This window comes from Brachycentrus maculatus, unplaced genomic scaffold (genome assembly GCF_059751285.1).
Source record: "Brachycentrus maculatus isolate JH-2025_06_01 unplaced genomic scaffold, ASM5975128v1 h1tg000119l, whole genome shotgun sequence".
In the NCBI taxonomy this organism is placed as follows: Eukaryota; Metazoa; Arthropoda; class Insecta; order Trichoptera; family Brachycentridae; genus Brachycentrus; species Brachycentrus maculatus.
This window is the reverse complement of record NW_028280872.1, coordinates 2,214,917-2,238,507: the sequence shown is the minus strand read 5'-3', so window position 1 is coordinate 2,238,507 and position 23,591 is coordinate 2,214,917. Positions and strand designations below refer to the sequence as shown.

The window sequence follows — 23,591 nt, the reverse complement described above, 5'->3', positions numbered from 1 at the left end:
TTTTTTATTTACCAGTATTTATATTAGTATTTTTTTCTATTTTTTTAAAACATAACTGTATGGAAATAAAGTTGTCCAATATATCATAATTTTTACTGTCCTTACTGAAATAAATATTTCGCGAAAACATATTTGTGCTGACTGTATGTTGTGACCCGTGGTGTCATGAGTGAAGTAGTAGTCGTCGACCTATATAACAACCCTAGCGGTGTTCACACAATTTAAATATAGCCATCCATCCTCTCATATTCAACATTAAAATGCAAAATGAAAATCTCGGCATACAAATCTTGCAACTCCATTTTGCGTTGGTATTTTTGTATCAAGATCTACACGAAAATGGAAAATGAAAATCTCAGCATGCAATTCTTGCATTTATGTACATATTGCGTTGATATTTTTATACCAAGATCTAAGTATGCGTAAAAATATATATACTCGTACATATATACCAGTTCTAACTTCTTCTTCTTTTTCTAGATCCTAAGGATCTGTTTGTGCCTCCGCTTGTAGCTCTTGAGATGTTGACTCCCAGCTGTCTTTACACCTTTTTGGAGGTCTGCCTGGTGGTCTGCGTCCTTCAGGGATTCCTTGAAGGGCGATACGTGGAACCTAACCCTTTTTTTTGTTTTTTTTTGTTTTGCGTGGGAAGAGGAAAATCTTTTATAAGACGCCAGGTGACATCCGGGTCACAAGACTGGCAGTGTGGGAATCTCCCTGCTCAGGGCCTACCCACTAAAAACCTCTCCCGTGCAAGCATCTACCACACTCCGGAACCGCCGTTAGGCATTACTTCAGAGTGTGGCATTGTCAAGATCTACTGATCTACATCTACTTGTGCGGTTATGTTCCGCCTCCTCCTCTCACGCTCGGCATCCTCCTTCAGTCCGATCACGGTTGAGGCAAAGGCGTCCCATGCCCGCCACGTATTGTCATTTTGGAGCATTGACGGCACTACCATGTCCAAGCCAAGGCGATCGACCCCAATGGTGGTCATTAGTGACCCCCTGTGGTCCGCCCATGCAGGACACGACAGCAGCGTATGCTCTGCGTCATCATTTGCTGAGTCGCAGTGCCAGCATGCTGCAGTTGCTTCTTTGCCTATACGATGTAAGTAGGCACCGAAACAACCGTGTCCACTCAGCACCTGTGTGAGCCGGTAGTTCAGGCAGCCATGCTTCCTCGAACACCAAGGCTCGAGTTGGCTGACAAGCCTGTTCGTCCAGCGTCCTTTAGATGCCGAGCTCCAGCGATCCTGCCACTTCGACAGCGTCAGTTTCTTGTGCTCCTTACCTGGTCCCTTACCTAGGTCATAGACAGCTTTGCGTTCAAGCGCCAGTAAGTCTATGGGCGGTACCTCCAGAGTACACTCGCGACTGCACGTGGAACCTAACCCTAACCTCACCTAATCTTACCTAACCTAACCTGACCACTTTCAAGTATTTGGCATATCTGATCGTGCCTGGTGGTTTTTGAAAGAGATGTGATAATATCTGGGTTAAATATTGAATAAAACAAATAATTCACAAATCATTTTATTCAAGTCATACTTTTACGATAAATCAACGATGTCTCTGCGCACTTGGAAAACATTTGACAACAGTTATTCCGAAATTTGAATGGTTCAATGGATGACCTCATCAAACTTCCGAACGACTATTTGATATCATGGCAGGGTTCCAAATCTCAATATAAAATTTTATCAAATCATTATAACTTCACTACATCTATTACATGCTACTTACTATTTCTAACATTTTATTGATTTATATATATATTAAAATAAAACCCTTATCCGCACCCCAATGGTGCATAGGGCACTGCGTCATATAGACGCAGTGTTATCTTGATTGTTTACATATGAAGGAAAGGTGATCAGCCCTCCGCTTCAAGTACCAGTCCAGGGTAATATTGAATAAATATTACAGTGAAAAATCACTCATATTTATTCTTACCCCCTCTGGGAATCGAACTCGGGTCCTCCAGAACGGTAGCCGAGCGTGCTGACCATTACACTACGGAGACGGACAGCCATTTTTTTTATTGTTACTCTTGTTTTATTTCAATAACCTATTTTAAGAAGATATAACAATAATTCTTCACTTACATAAATTTTCATTCATTGCATTTTAAACAAATATTTATAAAAAATTATGTATAGATTCTAGGTAATTTGTTTTTTTATAATGTTCATTTTAGGATCTAAAAGGAACTAATGTGAAATAAAAACTCTTGATTGAATAACATCTTCGTTTAGTGTTTAGTGTCTTCTATTTCTTAATCTAATGATTGCATATATAAATATATATATATATATATATATATATATATATATATATATATATATATATATATATATATATATATATATATATATATATATATATATGTATATATATATATATATATATATATATATATATATATATATATATATATATATATATACACACATCATTTATTTCTATAAAGTAAATCTTATATAATTTAGAACTTGAATCTTATGATTAAAGGATAATCGTTGGAAAGTCTACGTAATCAAAAATAAGTCATGTATTGTATTTTCAGTTTATTTCCTTCTTTTAACTCAATTTTGCACCAAATGGTATATCACTCTGCATCACAGTGCTATTTGAAAAACAATTACTTGTAATTACATGGAATCAAAGTGATATGTGCGCCTCAATTGTCAATCCATTTAATAAATACTATCAGAAAATAACCGGTTATGGTCTAGATTTATTTACCCTTCAAACCAATATTGACTATTTGGGCTAAGATTTTTTGTGTTGCGTTCAGCTGTTTTTTTTACCACCAAGAATAATTTTAAACGGTTATAATTGGTATTTTTTTGGTTAACCACCTAAAGAACCACTCGGTTGACAAGTTTAGAACCACCTTTATATCTAAAGGTATGATGGCAATCTTTTTGTTTAATCTCATCTGTTATTTTTTCAACGTTTCAACCTACATTGTGGGCCTCTTCTTCGAGGTATCAACATAATAAGGTATCGAACGACTTTTAAATTGAATGATTAGAAAACTTCATTACATATAGAATTTTTTTAAATCAACTAAAATAATTATTTTATATCATTCTTAGAAAAATATATCCTTTAGATGTCTGCCTGTTCGTGAAACTGTATTAAGATTACCAAGTACGTGGTGACTGCAGCCGTTATCTGAAATAAAAAAAAACTACTTAAGTTTCAAATTCCTGCTTATTGAGAAAATATTATTTTCAGATTTCAAAAAATACTGTCTTACTTTCGGTATTATCGAATGAAACAATTTTTAAAAAATGTTACACTATATTCTCCAATTTCTCTGGAATAATTCTGTTAAAAAATATTTCTGAAGTCTCTGTGTATACTTTGGAAGATTATCATGAACTTGGCACCTACATATTTAATAATAATAATAATAAAACCCTTACCCGCACCCCAATGGTGCATAAGGTACTGCGTAATACAAACGCAGTGTTATCTTGATCGTTTACACATGAAGGAAAGGTGATCAGCCCTCCGCTTCAGGTACCAGTCCAGGGTAATATTAAATAAATATTACAGTGAAAAAAACACTTATATTTATTTTATCCCCCTTGGGAATCGAACCCGGGACCTCCAGAACGGTAGCCGAGCGTGCTGACCATTACACTACGGAGGCGAACATCTTATCTTTAATAATATTTACAAATTGATCGTTTAACCAGTTGGTGATAGATCATTGACTTTCTTAATCCCCAGACACTACATTTTTTTTAACACTGTTTCTGCTGATTTCTTTGTAATACTGTCTTAATAAATAAAAAATATTCACAAATATTGTCATAATCTCAGTGCCCCCTTAGAGGGGTCTAGAAAGCCCCCAGGAAAATGAGCGATGTCACCTGCTTTAAGAATCACTGTTTCAAATAATAATCGGTCCGGACAAGTGTTTAATGTTTTTTGTACATGATTAGGAATGCAACATTTCCCACATTATGGAAATACGAACGAAACTGCACGCGAGGCTCTGCACTCAATATTATTACAATACATTCGTGTAGAGCCCCACGACGACAAGTAGTATTTATTTCAAATATTCCACAAACAAAATTGTAAACAACCAACGCACAAAGCGGAATTTCTTAGAATTTCTGGTCATAAATCAAAATAAAATTATTAAAAAAATATTACATTTTTTCCGTACATAAATCTGCAGGGTTGTTCTTGGGCCTTACTCATAATAATATAATTCAGTAAGCGTCCAGCAGTGCTTAAAGCCGCACGTCTCTTCGCGCCCATTTTTTAAGGAAGAAATTGTATTTTTGTTTTTTTTTTTAAATAATTTTTATACTAGGTACTTATTTTTCAATAACTCTTTTTTTTAAATGTATTTATTTAGAGAAAAAAATTGTTTTTTGATGCAAAAACGGTGTTTAAAGAAAAAGATAAAAACAATTACGTTAAATGTTACCTGAGTTACAAAAAAAATAAGTTACGAAATATTGATAGATGGGCCTTAAATATGGGCATTTGAAAAATTTATTCGTAAGAACCGAGAGCAAACCGAAAATGGTACGGATTTTATTCATAAACGTCTAGGATATTAAAATATTAAAGTTCATCTAATGAAAAATATGAGTCCAAAACACGAATAAACGAGCAACTTGTGAAAGTGCGGTCAGTTGGGAAAGAGAAGAAACTGGCATACAGGTTGAAAAAGTTATCAATGAAAGCCTAGCAAACTCCTTGATCTTTTTGAATCCCTTAGGAGTTTTTAAAAAAATAGACATACGTAAAGTACAAGCGATTTTTTTTTCTTCAAAAAACAATTCATTGTAGTATGAATGAACAAGAATGAAAACATTGTATATTGATGAAACTGTAAATTGATGAAAACGAGGAAGGCAAAGGAAATATTTAATTAAATGTTTTAAAATCAGTACAAATAAATCCAAACCCTGAAAAAAAATATTTGTAAATGATGTGTTCAAAATCTATGTAAACTGTACAGGATACAACTATTGGCCTAATAAAATCATGCGGTTTTTATTACTTTATGTAGGTGGAGTGCCCTTCGCCCAATATGAATCGAAAATATTATTTGAACACGTAAGTAATTTCATTTCATTTATAGTTTTCAAAATGGTCCACTGTGCAACGTTTATAAATGGTTTTTCAGTCACTATCAATCCACTGAATGGATCATGCTGTACAAATTGCCTACCGTAGGCGCAAAAGTTAAATCACAATTTCGTGACGGTGTTCATAATCACAAATTCCATACTATCGGGAAAAGTGTATTTTAAACATACGAGCATTTAAGTATATTTCTTATACAGTTCATATGGGGGCAGGTACATTATTGTTAATTTATATTTTTAATTATGTATATGATGAAAAATAAATATATTGTATAAATAAATATATCGTAGAAGTTTCAAGAATTTGAATAGTACAGTTGTCAACCATGGGTAGAATTACACGTGTATAAAGTGATCACTCAAACCAGCCTGTAAATGCCCAGACTTGTATATTCTTCTTAATCCATGTTGAGATGTAAAAAATAATGTAAAATATAAATAAATAAATAAAATACAAGATTCCTAAAAATATTTTTACAGCTGCTAAAAGTCGCATTCTTTTTCTCATCATTTTCTGCACCCAATAATGCATAAGGCATTACACCGTATTGACATATTATTATCTTGATCATTACTTACATAAATGCAAAGTACCAGTCTAGAGTAATATTAAATTAATAAAAAAGTGTAGCATCACTGATATGTATTTCGACCCCTCCCTGGGAATCAAACCAGAGGCTTTAAGTACGGAAGCTGAACGCACCAAATAGTACACTATAGAGGAGGATAAAAATAAGTCGTATGGGTAGGAATTTAGTTCATTCTCGGCGACATAAAACAAAACAATTTCTCCGGAAATTTACTGTTGTTTACGTTTTCGAAATATCATTATATGATAATGTAATTTATTATGCTTTTAAATTGATTTGAAAAAGTACGAAATATGATTTCGGAAAGAAAATAATGAATTTATGCAGAAAATAATAAATACCATACATAAAATTATCCCTTTCTTTGAAACTATGAAAAACACCCAACATCAATCATACCGTCGTAGAAAAGGCAAACCAAGGTATCTCACATTTATTAAATGCTCAAAAGAGAAAATGAAGATGTTTTATTTAAATTTTCCTCCGTTGTATAGTGGTAAGCACGCTCGGCTTCAGTACTTACTACAGGTCCCGTGTTCGATTCCCAAGGGGGGGGGGTCAAATAAATATAAGTGATTATATTTATTATAACATTAATTCAATATAACCCTGGACTGGTACCTGAATCGAAGGGCTGTGAAGTATCAAGATAATACTACGTCAATACGGCGCAGTGCCCTATGCACTATTGGGTGTGGATAAGGGTTAGAAGATAACAATGTGTCAATACGGTGACAGGCGCCGTGGCGTAGTTAGGTAGACGCTTGACTGTGAAACTGGCGTCGCGGGTTCGATTCCCGCCAATTGGAAAATGAATTCAAGAAAGATTTATTTTCAATTGCTTTGGTCGTTTGTGATGTATTTTTCACATTAACGATCCCATTCCTTACTATCCTACCTGCAGACAAGCCTCTAAAAGAAGAGGCGGATTATTCATTTTTTTAATGTGTACGTATGTATTCAATAAAACAAGAATTATAACGTTTTTCTTACTTTAAAATTATTTAACCACTGACTGGGTTTCGTAGATATTGACATCATATCTATGATGACGAAATTTAAATTAAATTGGATAAAAATTCCACCTCCCAGGAGCGAACCGAGAATAACAGGACCTAGTCCTAAAAGAAGAAGAAGAAGAAGAGAAGAAGAAGGTAAAAATATTGTTGATATAAATGTTAGTTCAAAACTTAAATCAACGGATGTAGTTTAATATCAGCAAAAATTTGTCAAGATACAATTATTTGTGTAATAGGAATGAGAAAAAACTGTCCTATGTTTTATTCTTACTATCGCAAAAATGGCTGTTGCGTTAGTTTGCTTTTCCTATTATGATATTTTATAAAAGATCTTTTTTAGTTTGTAAAATATTACGATATTTTATTGCTATTGTTTTCTTTACTCTCAGTTTTATGCTCTAAAAATAGGAAATAAAAATGAGAAAAGAGATTTTGTGTTATAATGTTATTTTTAGATTATTATTGAAAAACTATTTCAGTTCGAACGGGTCTTTGTATTCAGATCATCTCGGCTAAAATTGATTCATTTTGACGCAAATTTATTCCGTCAAAATAAATCAATTTCAATTAATACACATCGTTAAGTTCGTACACATCGTTTAAATTTTACGGTTATGTAGTACTGGCCTCAAGAAAAATATAACGACACATGGATTAAGATGGTATTTTGGTGAATTTGAGATTTTAAAATGCATTAAAAATCATTGATATAAAACAACGCATTTGGATTTTCTTTCAATCTACAATATTATAATTTTAAAGGGGTCTAAGGATAGTGAGCAATCAAATGATGTTGAATACTAAAAGCATTTCTCGACCATTTATACTTGAACCTTTATAGCTTGAACCCTTTCAATTCTAAATTAATAAACGCCATAATTATTATAAGTTAATTTGATGGAACCCTTTGGCCAAATTATTTTTTGGGGGGACCCAAAAATAATTGAAATTATATTATTGAAGGTGGATTAGTTACAAGTTATCATATCTAATTCGCCTTTAAGGAGAAAACGAGGTTTTTCTATATTACACGGTTAAGTGCCACAGTTTGTAAAAAACTGTCACTTCTAGGACGTTTTTTTACCATGTTTTAATAAATTTTATATATAAAATTTAATATATTTAATATATTTATATATAAAATTTCGTAAAATTTCCATAAGTCAATTTGCACGAGGTTTGAATAATTTTTTTTATTGAAAAAGTATTTTCATATTTTTATATTGATATTTACCCTTGTAAATCGTATATTATCTTATTTTAATTTTTGATAAGATAACACTACATTTTCTGGCCTTCGAACTATCCAGTGATGATAAGGGACGAAGATATTTTCTTTGTCTTTTATTTATATTTTACTTTGTTCCTTATTATAGTAAATATATTTATACTACCATAAATATTAAAATTATAATTAAAAATCGTTTCATTCTATATTATCACAAGCCCGAGGCTTTTAACAGAATCTGAAATTTGATTAAAATATTGTAATGACGTGTAAGCTTTGTTATTATTTTCTTTTGGGATATTATTTTCATGGGATATTTGAAAAGCTTTATTTCAAAAAAATAATTAACACATTTTCTTTCATGTGTTTTTTTGTTTGTTACAAATACTGACAACTATAATCAGTTATGCATCAAAAATATGAATTTGTTTTTGATCTTTTATCATCCTTTGTTTTTTGATACTTAAAAATGTTCTCTATTGTATATCCCGGAATTCGTTCTGTGAAATATGAATCTTAATAATGGCTTTAGCAGGAACATGAATTTTTAATAGGGTTTCTGGCGCGATTCGCTATTGGATTTTTTTTGCGAATGAGTTAATATATTTTCGATTTTTAACTAGTTTTTTTTTAATATTAGAATTTAGTGATTATATTATGAATATCCATGCATTGAATCAACTTTAGGACGAATAAAAAAATCAAAAATTGACAACAAAGCTTTTTGTTTTTCACCGAGTTTTCAACAAGTTCCGCGAGAATTTGTGGATTAGAATTACAATGAGTTTTCTGAATATGCATTTGTAAAAACTAGAATTTTCGGCTATTGAGTTACCTTTTTACGTATTTATAATGATTAGCGTGTTTAGCTACCATGCTGCGGATCCTAGGTTCAATTCCCAAGAGGGTGGATGTAAATAAATATTTCTGATTTTACACTCTAATATTTATTTAATATTACCCTAGACTGGATCCTGAAGCGGGGGAGTGATCACCTTGCCATCATGTAATAGTAACGATCAAAATAACACTGTTTCAATACGATGCAGTGCCCTATGCACTATTGGGTGCGGATAAGGGTTAGAAGAAGAGTTACCCTTGGAGTTGTAAGATAAGAGGTATCAGAGTATCTGAGAGATTGAATTCACAAATTTAATTAGCCCAGTATAAAAATCCAATTTCTTTTCAACTAATGTAAATAAATTCATATAAAAAATATTAATAAGAATACCGTTTTTCCTTTAAAACTGTATTTTATTTGAGTGAGACATTAACATGTTATTTTTACATATAACATATCGTGGGTGCACTAGCAAAAAACGTTAACTCGAAAATATGAATTTTTTACTTCAAGATGCATACTATAAAGTTTTAAAGGTTCTTTAAAGTGGAAAAATACACTAAATAGTTTTTTTTTTAAATTGTTTGGGAATTGTAAAGATTTACATTTAAAAAAACTGTCACATTGACAATAATAAACATTACGTCACATTAACAAAAATAGTGACATTAACAATAATAAAGCCAATTAAACAATTCCATATTTATGTTGTAATTAGTGTTAAGAGAGAAGAGTGGGAGTGTGTGCGTGGGTGTGTGCGCGTGTGCGCGTGTGCGCGTGTGCGCGTGTGTGCATGTGCGCGTGTGCGCGTGTGCGCGTGTGTGCGTGTGTGCGTGTGTGCGTGTGTGCGTGTGTGCGTGTGTGCGTGTGTGTGTGTGTGTGTGTGTGTGTGTGTGTGAGAGTGTGTGAGGTTGTGTGTGAGGTTGTGTGTGAGGATGGGAGTAAAAGGGTAAGGGTATGGTATAAAATGGAATACGCAGGAAGGAAAAGGAGAGGAGAGGAATTAATGAGAGTGGTTAGAGGATTTAAAAATGTCATATCAATGTGGTTTTAAAAGTACATTCAACATTGAGTTTAACAGCAAGTTTTTTATTCAGGCTAAAAGCTTTAATCAATAGTGGTTTTTAAAATAGGAATTTTAGAGTTAACGTTTTTCGGCAGTATACCCACGATATGTGATGGGGCTTTCGTCCGATGTCGCAACATTAGTCTGTCGGTTTGGGTAGGTACTCGATCTGAATCAATATGACCAAGTATGTGGTAACCGCCGCGGATATCTGCAAGTTAAACACAACTGGATTCAAAATATTTTGAGTGTGTCCTAATATTTGTTCACAAATCTGGGTTATATCCACATAAGAGTTATGTTTTATAAATTTTATATCTCAACATATTATATATGGAGAAGTAGAAAGTCTGTGTTAGAAAGTGTTGTTTATGCATTTTGAAGAAAAGGTATTGTTTAATTATTTTTTTAAATATACTTAATATTTTAACATTTTTCAAGTGGAGAAAAAACATTCAGGTTTTACCTAAAAAAATCTGTTGCACAGTAAAAAGTTCAATTGATATTTATTTTTAATATGTTGTTTTATATTTTTAAGTTTAAACGATCTTCTGAAAAATCTTTTTATTTTATTTATGACGTTGTTGAAAGGAGTTAGCGATTTGTCCATAACATCAATAGACTTCTCTTTTGTTGTTTTCTCATTGAAACAGTTAATGCGGAGAAAATAAAAAATATATTTGGAAATATTTTCCGAATTCTCATCCCTCTAATTTAAAAAATATAAATTTAAACTTTTATTAAAGTATTTTATTAAGCCTATTCAAAAATATTCAGATTTACGCGTATTTTTCATTGAATTTTGGTATATTCCTATACACAGGACCAAACTGCCGATGGTTGTGCCTGTAGGAAGAGCTACCGCTATGTTGAACATTATCGCATTGGATATTGATCTGTTCCATGTGTCTTAAAGAGTTTTCCGAAGCGAGATTCTTCTACACAATAGTTATAGTTAGCAATAGTTCTTGTAAATTTTCGATTTTATTGTATTTTAATGTAAACGCTTTAAATTTTTTAGTTTGTAATGTATATGTTAATTGAAAATAAATAAATTGAATTGAATTGAATTAAAACAAAAGGTATATTTATGTATATATATATCACTCTACTTTCGGACATTTCGAAGATCATAACAATTTTCAGGAACAAATTTCAGGAACAATTATTATGAACGAAATTGTAGGATCGACTTAAAAACGACGGTAAAAATTAATGTTTTTTTTTTCTAAAATATTTTTGTTCTTTAATAGTAAAATTGAGGACAGGGTCCATAGGTTTATGTTTTTTTACGTGAGTAATTTATAGTATCAAGAAGAATTGGCTATTATGAAGAGAAAAAAAATAACGTTAACGTCGGATAATCTTGATATAGGTTGGAAAAACTAACATAGCCATAGGAAGCTTTTCGGCTCAGGTGTCCTATTCTACGTCGTATTTAGGGTTACCATATTTCTCTAGAAGCGCCCTAGAGGCAGTATTTTACAAAAATGGAGCCATATACATTATTAAAATTATTGGCACATGTTACACGGCAAATTGACTAGGCTCTAAGGGTTTTTTTTTAAATACAGCGTGTATTAAAATAAATAGCGTGTATAAGGAGATGCATGAACGTGGAAGAGGTGAAGAATGTTTGAAGGACAGAGAGGTGTGGCGTTCTATTCTCTCTGCCTACCCCTGCGGGGAAGCAACGTGATGGTTAGTTAGTTAGTTAGTTTTTATTAAAATAAAATCGCATTGTAGAACGCGTGAACGCATTTAAGACAGAGAGAACCCATATACAATATATCTCTTTTTTTTAACTCTTTCATTTTTCTTAAGAACCCAACTAACATTTGACGTTATGCATTTTTTTCTTTAAACACCGTTTTTATATTGAAAATATAAGTTTTTCTTCAAAATAAATATAAGTTTTTGATGAGAAAATAGTTATTGAATGTTAATGAGTTAAAAAAGTATGACCAAAAATTTTTTTTGTAAGTATTCTTAAATAAAGTTAAAATAAATTGTATTTATATTTTTTAAAAATAATGCACAGAAATACGCCGGCTTCTAGCGTAGCCGAATGCATACTGATTGCGAGTCCCCCCTTAAAATAAGTAAATAGTGAGTAAAACCGGAAGTAAATGATTTTGAAAAAATCATTGAGATATTTACAACATTTTGAGTGTGTCCAAATATCTTCTTCTTCATCTTTGATGAGATGTCAAAAAATAACATAGAGTTATTGTTTCTTATAAGATTTATGAAAAAGGAGTTTCGTATCTATTTTTATAAAGTGTGAGCTACCGAACTAATCGACATTGACATCGTATACAAGTGGTGTCATGCTTAAATAGCATATTTTCAAACCGAGGCAATCCCGGTCAAATCAAGACGCATGGTCACCCTACCTGGTCTTCTTGTTGCTATGGTAACCGACGTAATCCGACGTCTTTTTGTGAAAATTTACCATTTGTTTTGTACTCTACAAATACATATCATACAAAGGAATATTCACAAACTAAAAAATATATTTATGCGCAGACGGAAATTCTAATTTATCTTTTCTTTCTTCCGTAATATGTAATTCAAATAAATAAATATGATTTAATTCAGAAAGACGTCTTACACTATTTGCTTTACTTAAATTTTACTTTAAACTTGTTTTATTATCGCCATATGCTGTTTTCTCTATGGCAAAACTCTAAAAAAAAGTTCCTACATTTATCGTTCATCAAAATTGATTAACGATGAATATGGGGAGTTTGATATGTTCAACTCGACACTGTCAGCGCTGAGATCATTGTAAGTCGACATTGATATCGTTGTGTCCCTTTTTGCATACAATTTGTGTTTGACTTGAGCTTTGATCTCTCCCCTTTCTCCTTTCCTACCTCCCGTCCTTCTTCCAGGTATTTTTACTAATGTGAAGCTTAGTATTTAGAACAGTACAAGTACTTGTTTTTTTTAAATAAAGTAAGTATGTATAACTTGATGTAGGTAACTGTTATGTCAAATTTCTAAATAATGTAAAATATAGTATAAAACTAATTAAGTAAGGAACGTAATGATACATAACTAGCTTTACCTGCATGGCACCTTACAAGGGCCCAGAGCAGCCGTGTACTAAGCTTTGAGAATAGGTGTCTGCGGAGAATTTTAGGAGTGCGGTGGTTTGACTTTGTGAGGAATGAAGAGATAAGGCGTAGGACGCAGCAAATCTTGGTCACAACTGTCGTCAAGAAAAGGCGATTCAGTTGGCTAGGCTATGTACTCCGCATGCCTCCCGAGAGCCGCCATCAAGTTTGCCTCTTTTACAAGGCATCAGGTTCGCGTTCACGACCACTGCTGACAATTCGTCGGCAGTTCTCGCTTGAAATTCGCGACGCGAAACTGACTTGGGAAGATGCAAGGGAGCTAGCAACCGACAGAAAAGTCTGGAGACAGTTTGTAGGCTCCACATGCTCCAGGTAGCGGATATGGTTAAATAATAATGATAATGATAATTACGCTCGCAATCAGAGGTCGATCCAGGTTGCAGACTCCGAGAGCTGTGAAGTTTGGTGCGCGATGCAGAAGCTGACGAGAGAAGAGCTCCAGACGACGAAGAACAGCACTTCCTGCAGCTCCATGGCCCAGCATCTCCCCTACTATATCTCCAGTACGAGCTGCCTACGGAGAGAGAAAAATCACCTTAGGTATACTTTTTACGATACATTATTATATTTTTTGATGAACGTCTCACTAGGCAGAACCGTGACGAGACGTTCATTTACACTATAAAAATATATTAAGATTTCCAGGAGTGATCAGGTCTTTAAGAACAGTGTCCGTCGATGGTTACTTAATATTGGAAGGGACAAGGTGGAAAGTGAATTAATTAAAGTCCAGGTGTAATTATCACACTGAAAAACCTTAAAACATAAATTATTTTTGTATCTCCTGTATGTTATGTTTATAATCTAATCATTAAAAAAAATATATGTATGTTAAAAATTAAAAAAATATATATATAAACTTTGTATTATCATGTTAGTATTCGGCTCAACACAGGCCATGCCTAAAGAGCCGTAATACGTATAATAAATGTGTATATGAAATGAATATGTATATTGAATGTATCTATGTATTATGAAAATAAATAAATAAATTAATTAAATTACAACTATTGTAGAACTATACCTTCCTAGAATCACCGAAATGAAGACTACGCGACAGAGTAAGAAACTCTGAAATTAGAAGAATCTGCGATGTCGAAGATGTTGTGCGTTGGGGAAAGAGTAAGAAGACGTTTCTGGAGAGATCATGTGGGAAGAGCAGCATGAGAGGGAACAGACCCCCAGGATGACCACCTAAAAGATGGAAAGACAGCTGGTCTTCCGTCCCCTAGGAGCGGTCTCCGAGAATAATATGACACAGTCCTAACTAAAGAAGAAGAAGAAAATACAAATGATTCAACATAAAATACAGTGATATAAACACTAACTACGTAAATGAGCACAGTTGAGCATATTGAGAAATTTATGTACAAGTATTTCGCTTATATCATTAAAAGCTAATTGCAACAAAAGTAATATGTTTATAATAATAATAAAAACCCTTATCAGCACCCCAATGGTGCATAGGGCACTGCGTCATATAAACGCAGTGTTATCATGATCGTTTACACATGAAGGAAAGGTGATCAGCCCTCCGCTTCAGGTACCAGTCCAGGATAATATTAAATAAATATTACAGTGAAAAAATCACTTTTATTTATTTTACCCCCCTTGGGAATCGAACCCGGGACCTCCAGAACGGTAGCCGAGCGTGCTGACCATTACACTACGGAGGCGGATAATATGTTAGCTGTATTTATACTCGTATAGCTGGGGTGACCAACTTTAAGCTGCTCTTGTGTTTCATATCAAGAGGCCACTTTATTACTTGTTTTTTTTTATTCTTCTGAACTAATTATTCGTATTGAGATACCTAGAACGATAATCGGAGAGCAAAGCAGATTTAAGACGAAGCTTCGTGAAGGTGTGTTTTGAATTTCAGATGATGTTATTACTGTGGTGATATCTAGAGAATTCTTGACATCAGAGTGCCTCGAGAATATTCCTTGTGCATTATGCAGACTTTGGTAATAACTGAAATACTCAGCTCTCAATGAACTCTCTCGAGAATTGAACTCGTCGAATACTTAATTCTCGAGAGAGAAAAGTCTTCCTGACGATGCCCACATATACTCGTAGTGCCAGATTAAGACTCTGAAATTAAATATGTATATTTAGTGCCTATTTTTGTAAATTAAAAATAGGCACCAAAATACTGGAAAAAATGTACCTGTTTTTCTGTTTCAAATTAATAATTACATTCCACTTCTTAACATATTATTTATGGTACATATATATTACATTTTATGCAATATGTATTTATACAACTGTATAGTTTTTTCCACATATGTTTTACTTGACCAGTGACTAGGTTTCGTTGTATCCGACATCATCAAACTGGCCAGTCTTTTACCACACAGAATTTGTCACTTGAATATTTCATAAATTATAGTGAATTTTGTCACGTTTTGTTGTCATCAAAGATGGTGCATTCCATACACATTTTATATATATGAATTTTTATTTGAGTATTTTTTTCAGGATGACTTGAATTTACTCTTATTTTTAATTGAATTATTGAATAGTTGATACTCACTTCAGATTTAGTGCGATGACAAGGTTCGACCAACAGCAACAAGCGGAATCCGTGCGCCAAACACCAAAGTGTTTGCAAAATCAAATAATGAGGGCGGTGGGTACCAGCTATAACGAAATAATCAATATATATATATATATACATATATATATATATATATATATATATATATATATATATATATATATATATATATATATATATATATATATATATATATATATATATATATATATATATATATATATATATATATATATATATATATATATATATATATATATATACATATATATATATATATATATATATATATATATATATATATATATATATATATATTTATATACATATATATATATATATATATATATATATATATATATATATATATATATATATATATATATATATATATATATATATATATATATATATATATATATATATATATATATATATATATATATATATATATATATATATATATATATATATATATATATATATATAATTGGAATTCATAAAGAGTTTTTTAAATCAATTTTTTAATACTCTCAAAAATCTATATTCACTGACAGTTTGTGAATGGTAATATGTGAACAGATCGAGTGTGAAATCTGATTGGAAACTCCTTGAGATGGCCCTTAAATATTCGTATTTCCATGAATGGCTAATTATTTTTTTCACAATATTTTGATTGTCCAAATCCTATTTCACTAATTGTGAATTATACCCCACTTCAGAGTTCTATGGTAGCAATTAGCAATCTGGGGGACACGTTCATGAATGCGTGTGAGATTATTTTCCGAATTATTTAACATACTCGGATAAGTCTGATGATATTATTTTAAACCCCTAAAAAACGTTGCGTGTTGTGTCACTCGTAACATATAATATTATTTAATACTTACAACTTTTCGGGATTAAATTGTCAACCATAAGTAGAATGGTGAACAGACATCAAAATTCTTCTTCATTTATCTTACTAGCAAAAACGAGTTTTTTAGCAAAAACTAGTACTTACTAAGTAAAGCTTTAATTAAAAATATAAAGATTTTACCACAAAGAGACTGCCGAATCAATTAATAAAAAACTAGTATTTTAATGTAATTTTTTTAAACTCTCCCATCATTTCTTCAACACTCTTCTAGAGTGTTTTAGCCATGTTTGATTTGGTACCCCACACAAAGACTTCACAGCCAATCAGGCTAGCTCTTCCACCATTGACTTACTCAATTCCAGTATGAGAAAGTACGGGGTGACTATGAGATGCAGCAGGGTGCTGATCAGGATGATGAGGACCGGAAGGCTGAAGCTGGTGTCCACCTCTCGGGCCGCGGCGCACAGGGTACCGTGAAGCTCCGATAGTCTCCTGATACACTCGGCTGGCTCGTGGGACGTGGCCTTAGCTTCATCTGTGTTAATAAATAAATAGTTAAGTAAAAGTGACAGTTGTTTCGCCTAGTTATGGCATTTTCAAACAAAAAAAATACAAACATACAAAAAATGGATCAATCCATCCATAATTATTCTTCTTCAAACCCTTATCCGCACCCCAATGGTGCATAGGGCACTTAGTCATATAAACGCAGTGTTATCTTGATCGTTTACACGTGAAGGAAAGGTGATCAACCCTCCGCTTCAGGTAACAACCAGTCCAGGGTAATATTGAATAAATATTACAGTGAAAAAATATGTCATATTTATTTGACCCCCCTTGGGAATCGAACCCAGGACGTCCAGAACGGTAGCCGAGCGTGCTGACCATTACACTACGGAGGCGGACAATAAATAAATTACAATATTGTGTGTCCAAATGTTTGTGCACAAATCTGAGGTATTTTATCTGACAACGAAGGCGATACTGGAATAAACATGTAAACAGAATGTTAAAATACAGACTTCTACGTATCACCCTTCAAGGAAACCCTGAAGGACGTAGATCTCCGGGCAGACCTCCAAAAAGATGGAGAGATAGCTGGCAGTCAATATCCCAAGTGCGACAGGCGGAGGCACAGACAGATTCTGAGAATCTATAAAAATATGAATAAGAAGAAGAAGACAATTCAACGTAGGTGATAAAGAATATGGAAGTATTGGTATTTAGTGAGCTAACGACCCGTCATAAGCTGGTTTACGTGATCACTTTATACACGTGTACCCTACCCATGATAAGTTAACTATTTAGAAAACAGTCAACAGTCCGCATTCTCCTGAGGAGTTTTACGTGGTTTTCTCCCAGCAATGAGCAAATGCTGAGAAGTTCCAGATTGGCCCACACTAGATTATCCCTCCGGTTCCCAACACAGATTCAAATAAAAACATATTGAATTAGCTAGAATAAACAAAAATCCCTTGTATATTAATCAAGGTAAATAATAAATGCTTTTCCCACCAAAAAAAAACTATTATGATAATTGGTAAGTAAAACGTTTCCCATATCATACCTGTCACAAGTCCCAAAGCGTCGACCAAGTGCCCGAATTGCACTGGATCAGCTGGCTGTACTCGTATCTTGAAGACAGGTGAAGACTTCTTCAAGATGACCGAGTTATCTATTTCAACACATTAATAAAAGATGAAGAAGAATATGGAAGTCTGGGCATGACTATGCCCAGACTTCCATATTCTTCTTCATCTTTGATGAGATGTCAAAAAATAATATAAAAAATAACTCTTATAATTGAAGATAATACAGATTTGTGAACAAGTATTTGGACACACTCAAAATGTTGTACATTAATAAAAGCATTATTTTTATATTCTGCTCAATTTTACACAATACATACATAATGTCTTTAACAAATAAAACAAACTAATGAAGATAAAATTTAACTACTACTATTATCACGCCGTTTCCCCGCAGTGGTAGACAGAGAGGATGGAGCGCCACACTCTTCGGTCCTGACATGCACTCCTCGCTTCCTTCATATCCATACATCCAGTCATACATGCCCCCCTATAACGCATACTTTTGATACCACCAGATTTTAGGTTCTGATTGATCTGATCGTGTCAAGTCTTTTTCGGCCGTCCTTGTTCTGTTCTCCCGCTCACATTCGCCACATATATTTTATTAGTCGTTCTCTCGTTATTCATTCGTTATGTCCATATTTAAAAAAAACTCTTGCTTATCTTTTAAATCAATTGTTCAGCCTTAAATTACTTTTATATCTTTCGTTTTCAACTCTGTCATATAATAATTTTCCACACATTCGTCTTAGGGACCGTTCACTCTGCTTTCGTCCTTCATTTGCCAGTTCCATGTTTCGCTTCCATATATCAGTGTCGAGATAAAATTTGAGTGGTAAATAAATCAACATTTTGAATGTGCTCCAAATACTTGTTCACAAATCTGGGTTCGGGACTCTACTGTATATCGTAAGAATGTTAATGAATTCTAGTTTCGGGACTCTACTGTATATCGTAAGAATTTTAATGAAATCTGGGTTCGGGACTCTACTGTATATTGTAAATATGTTAAGTGGGTTCGAGACTACTGTATATCGTAAGAATGTTAATGAAATCTGGGTTCGGGACTGTACTGTTTATCGTAAGAATGATAATGAAATCTGGGTTCAGGACTCTACTGTATATCGTAAAAATGTTAACTGGGCTCGCGACTACTGTACATCGTAAGAATGTTAATGAATTCTGGTTTCGGGACTCTACTGTATGTCGTAAAAATGTTAACTGGGTTCGAGACTACTGTATATCGTACGAATGTTAATAAAATCTGGGTTTGGGACTCTACTGTATACAGTAAGAATGTTAATGACTAGTTACCGTCAATCAATGATAAGTTCCTTCCAGTGGCTGCTAGAACTCCGTTCAACTTCTTGATCCTCATGTAAATGGCGTGAGCTGTGTAGGCGAATTGTACTTCCAGCATCAGCACTACGTAGTACAGCAAATAGAAACAGATGTAGTTCCGAAGCAGCTTCACTAGATATACAACACGAAATAATTTTAATGCTACTTTTAAAAGATACTAATACTACTTTTAATACTACGTTATATAATCACTGTATTACTTATTATAACATAATTTAATTAAACGTCTAGCGTCGGCCAGTTTCGAAGGAAATAACCTCTTCTTCAAGATAATTGACTTTAAACATGATCTAATATACTCGTACTATGTCAAAAAATTGGCGGTGTACAAATCTTTCTTTCAAGTTCACTTTTTGAGTTTATTAATATAAACACGACTAGTTTAGAGAACTATATGTGTTATCATCAATACGTGGAAAACAAACTGTTTGTATTTTCTTCTGTCGATGAGAAAATCTGCAGTTCTCAAAACTAGTCGTGTGTAATGAAATAAATCTCATTAAGTGGTATTATACAAGTGTTTAATTAAAAAAAAAATCAACATGTCATACCACAGAGTTAATGCCGAATCAATAAATGATTTTAAAAAAAGTTGTTAAATACATTGAATTTGATTTGGATTTTGTTGAGTAAATGAAGGTATTTTTCTTAGGCCACTTACTGTGCGTATTTGACAGTTTGGCCTGGTTAGCGTATAGGGCAAAGTCGTCGATTAGGAGACACGTCCACATGAGTAGGATGGTGATCACCAGGATACATGAGTTTCTCTCTTGGCTGTAGAACATCTCTATACCCAAGCTCTTGTCAACCTGAAAAGAAGACCAGTTATGAGAAACCTCTAACATCGACTACTTAGCTTTTAATATGACATTTTTGTTTTAAGTGGAGGTCATCACCAAGAAGTTACATTTCCAATATTGCACAAAAAATCCTTTAAATGCAAATCTGTTGTCTTTGCTATATTCTATCAAAATCTTAATTGAAGTTGCGACAAAACGTGAACAATCCTGTGTTAAACCAACATCAAATCATTAAATCACACACAAAACGTAAAAATTGTACAAGCTAGAAATCCTGATAACTTAAAATCGTTTATAATGGAAATGTAACGTTTTGGTTTTGGTAACAAGTGGTATTTTAACATCTCGACATAGGTGAAGAATATGGAAGTCTGTGTATTTACAGGGCTTACGACGTATTGAGTAGAGTAAGCTTTTTATTTATACCAAGTTCTAAGCCCTGTATTTACAATATGTCTGGGTATTCATCCAAACATCCATTTTCTTACATTTTGACAACTCAACAAAAATGAATAATATAGAAGTCTGTGTATTTACAGGGCTTACGACGTATTGAGTCGAGTAAGCTTTTTATTTATACAAGGTCGTAAGCCCTGTATTTATAGTACATATGTCTGGGTATTTATCCACACACCCATATTCTTACATTTTGACATCTCAACAAAAACGAAGAATATGGAATTCTGCGTATTTACAGCTTTTTACAGGGCTTACGTGTATTCACAGCTTTTTATTTATATCTGTTAAATTGAGTAAGCTTTTAATTTACACCAGGTCGTAAGCCCTGTATTTACAGTATATCTGGGTATTTACCCATTCATCCATATTCTTATATTTTGACATCTTAACATAGATGAAGAATAATATCTATTATGGAAGTCTGGGTATTTACAGGGCTTATGACCTATGATCATTTATGATCTGAGTAATATTTTTTAAAATTATTATCATTTATTATCTCCGTGATAATTTATTACAGTCATCATTTATTATGCTAGTTAATTTGACTTCACGATGGAATGGTTTTTTCGACACCGGTCATGAAGTAAGGCTTTTAAGTGATATTAAACAAAGTGAACGATGAATGATAAGGAGAGTGTTATATTACCATACCACAAAGTCAACGAAGTTTTTATTCTCCCATCCCAACTTATCATCTTTGTAGACTGTAAAGATCAGCTCTCCTCGTCCTTAGGTTGTAAGTCTTTCTATCATATACAACGTCACCTAGACCATGCCTTTGAATCACGTTATCTTTCAGTAGCATCCATGACTTTTTTGGTCTTCCTCTAGATGTCTTTCGAGGAAGATCCATGGCGATCGTCTGGTTTATAATATGTTCAGTTTCTCAACATTAACAATGCTTTTAATATACATAATATAACCTAACCTAACCTAACCCAACCTGCGAAGAATAATACTGAGTTCTTACAGACATCAGAAGCCTCAAGACGTGCAGTGTCCGGCGGGCCCTCTTGGGGGCGCCGTAGACTCCTGTTGCCGACGTGGCCACCACGGCCAGGATGTCGCAGGAACCGACCACCCGTGACGTCATCGTGCGCATGCGTATGGACATGGCGGGATCCGTGCTCAGCTCGCTGGCCAAACCAAAAAGGCTGAGGCTCACTGCAAAGAAATGCATTTTGATTTCCATAGTGGCCATTAATTTACCAACTACTACTGCTTATATTTTGACCACGTCCAAATATTTGAAATACTTGATCATACCAAGTTAACCTTGGTCTTCCTCTATTTCTTTTTCCAATAACATTCGATTCATAAATTTGTGTAACCGTTCTTTCTTCACTCATTCGATTCAAGTTAATTAAAAGCTGTACCACCTCATTCCCAGATCTGATACAGAAGCATTTCTCTCTTGCAAATATATATTTTTTGTTTTATGAACCAAGTTGCAAAATTTATAGAAAATGTGAATCAAAATTGTATCCTGATTTGACTGTGAATTTACATTTAAAAGCTTTCAATATCCCTGTCACTGCCAATCTAAGTAATTAATACAAATTTTAAAACCACCGTCAACTTTCTAGAAATGCCCTAGTGTAGGCAGTGAAAGGGGTTAGTAGTTAGTTGGTTCAGTTAGTCAGCTAGATCCGATTCTGACCCGACGTTGGCCGGTATCCAGACGCCTCCACAACCCCGACCGGCGCAGCAGACAGACACGGAAAAGTGCAAAGATATTTGCAGAAAATGCTCAGAACTTTTTGATCAAACATTATGTAATAAATAATTTTAATCAAACTGATGTTTTAAATAATATCAATATGTTCTCAATATTATTAGAATTTAAAGCATTTACTTTGTGGTTAGTCATTTTTACTATTTTTTTTTACAAAAAAGTTAGTAATATTAGTATATAACCACTAACCGACATTCTTATGGTTAACGGGGTTCGAAACGTACCTACCCGTCTCTTCGTCAGGACAATCACTACAACAGCATGCAAGCAATACTACCCGTCACCACCATAGCACTATTCACACACTGAAAACTACACAAAAATTTTATCATATGCGATTGTTTGCTATTGATTGATTGATTGTTTGTATTGATTGTCCTGACGAAGAGACGGGTACGTCTCGTCTCAGTTATATTATAATATTACTAATATTGTTGTAATTTTTTTAAAAAGTAATATTAATATGATTAAGCTGCCTCCATATTGTAATGGTCAGCACGCTCGGCTACCGTTCTGGAGGTCTCGCGTTCGATTCCCAGAGGAATATCAAATAAATATAAGTGATTTTTCACTCTAATATTTATTCAATATTACCCTGGACTGGTACCTGAAGCGGAGGGCTAATCACCTTTCCTATTTAGCGATCAATATAACACTGCGTTTATACGATGCAGTGCCCTATGAACCATCGGGTGAGAATGGGGGTTTTGAAAATTAATATGATTATGTTATTACCCAGGACGCTCACAGCCACGCATCCCAGCACACTCATAGTGGGCGAGAGCGCGAGCGCCCAGCGCGCAGGGGCCGCGTGGGGGCGTGAGAAGGCCAAGGGGGCCAGCCCCATGCAGCGCGCCACCAGCAGCACGAAGGCGTGCGCGCCCCCCACCGACGTGCCCGCGTTGGAAGCCGGGGGGCTCTCTCGCTTCGGCGGCTTGGCGTTGTCTTTCAACTGAAAAAACATAAAAAAGCTTCTTTACATCTCACCAATAGATATCTCTAGTGAAGTTCTAGTGATTCAAGAACGAGGTTTCTAAATTGGTTCATAAATATAGAACTTCCAAGAATTTGAGTGGTGTGGTTTTCAATAATGGGTAGAATTGGTGAACGTTACACGTGTGTAAAGTGATCACTTAAACCAGCCTATAACGGCCGTAAGCCCCGTAAATGCCCAGACTTCCATATTCTTCTTCATCTTTGATGAGA

General features: G+C 33.8%; 1 protein-coding gene across 1 annotated transcript; it reads right to left on the bottom strand.

Moving 5' to 3' along the window:
• Positions 1 to 10,011: 10,011 nt before the first annotated feature.
• LOC148309652 (gustatory receptor for sugar taste 43a-like) lies at positions 10,012 to 23,350 on the bottom strand. Its single transcript, XM_088259715.1, has 9 exons — positions 23,121 to 23,350; positions 21,621 to 21,814; positions 20,050 to 20,197; positions 19,341 to 19,499; positions 18,002 to 18,109; positions 16,787 to 16,969; positions 15,552 to 15,658; positions 13,368 to 13,529; positions 10,012 to 10,083 (listed from the first exon to the last, which is right to left on the bottom strand). The coding sequence occupies exons 1-9, from the start codon at positions 23,347 to 23,349 to the stop codon at positions 10,012 to 10,014; spliced, it is 1,362 nt and encodes a 453-aa protein (XP_088115841.1). The 5' UTR covers position 23,350.
• Positions 23,351 to 23,591: the final 241 nt, after the last annotated feature.

What these genes read in the sequence shown, in the direction of transcription:
- LOC148309652 (XM_088259715.1), bottom strand. Translation starts at nt 23,349, where the DNA reads ATGTTTTTTCAGTTGAAAGACAACGCCAAGCCGCCGAAGCGAGAGAGC. An exon ending in CGTGGCTGTGAGCGTCCTGG is followed by an intron (nt 21,815 to 23,120) that starts GTAATAACATAA and finishes ATTTCTTTGCAG; the next exon opens with TGAGCCTCAGCCTTTTTGGT. An exon ending in CTTTCTCATACTGGAATTGA is followed by an intron (nt 15,659 to 16,786) that starts GTAAGTCAATGG and finishes ATTTCGTTATAG; the next exon opens with CTGGTACCCACCGCCCTCAT.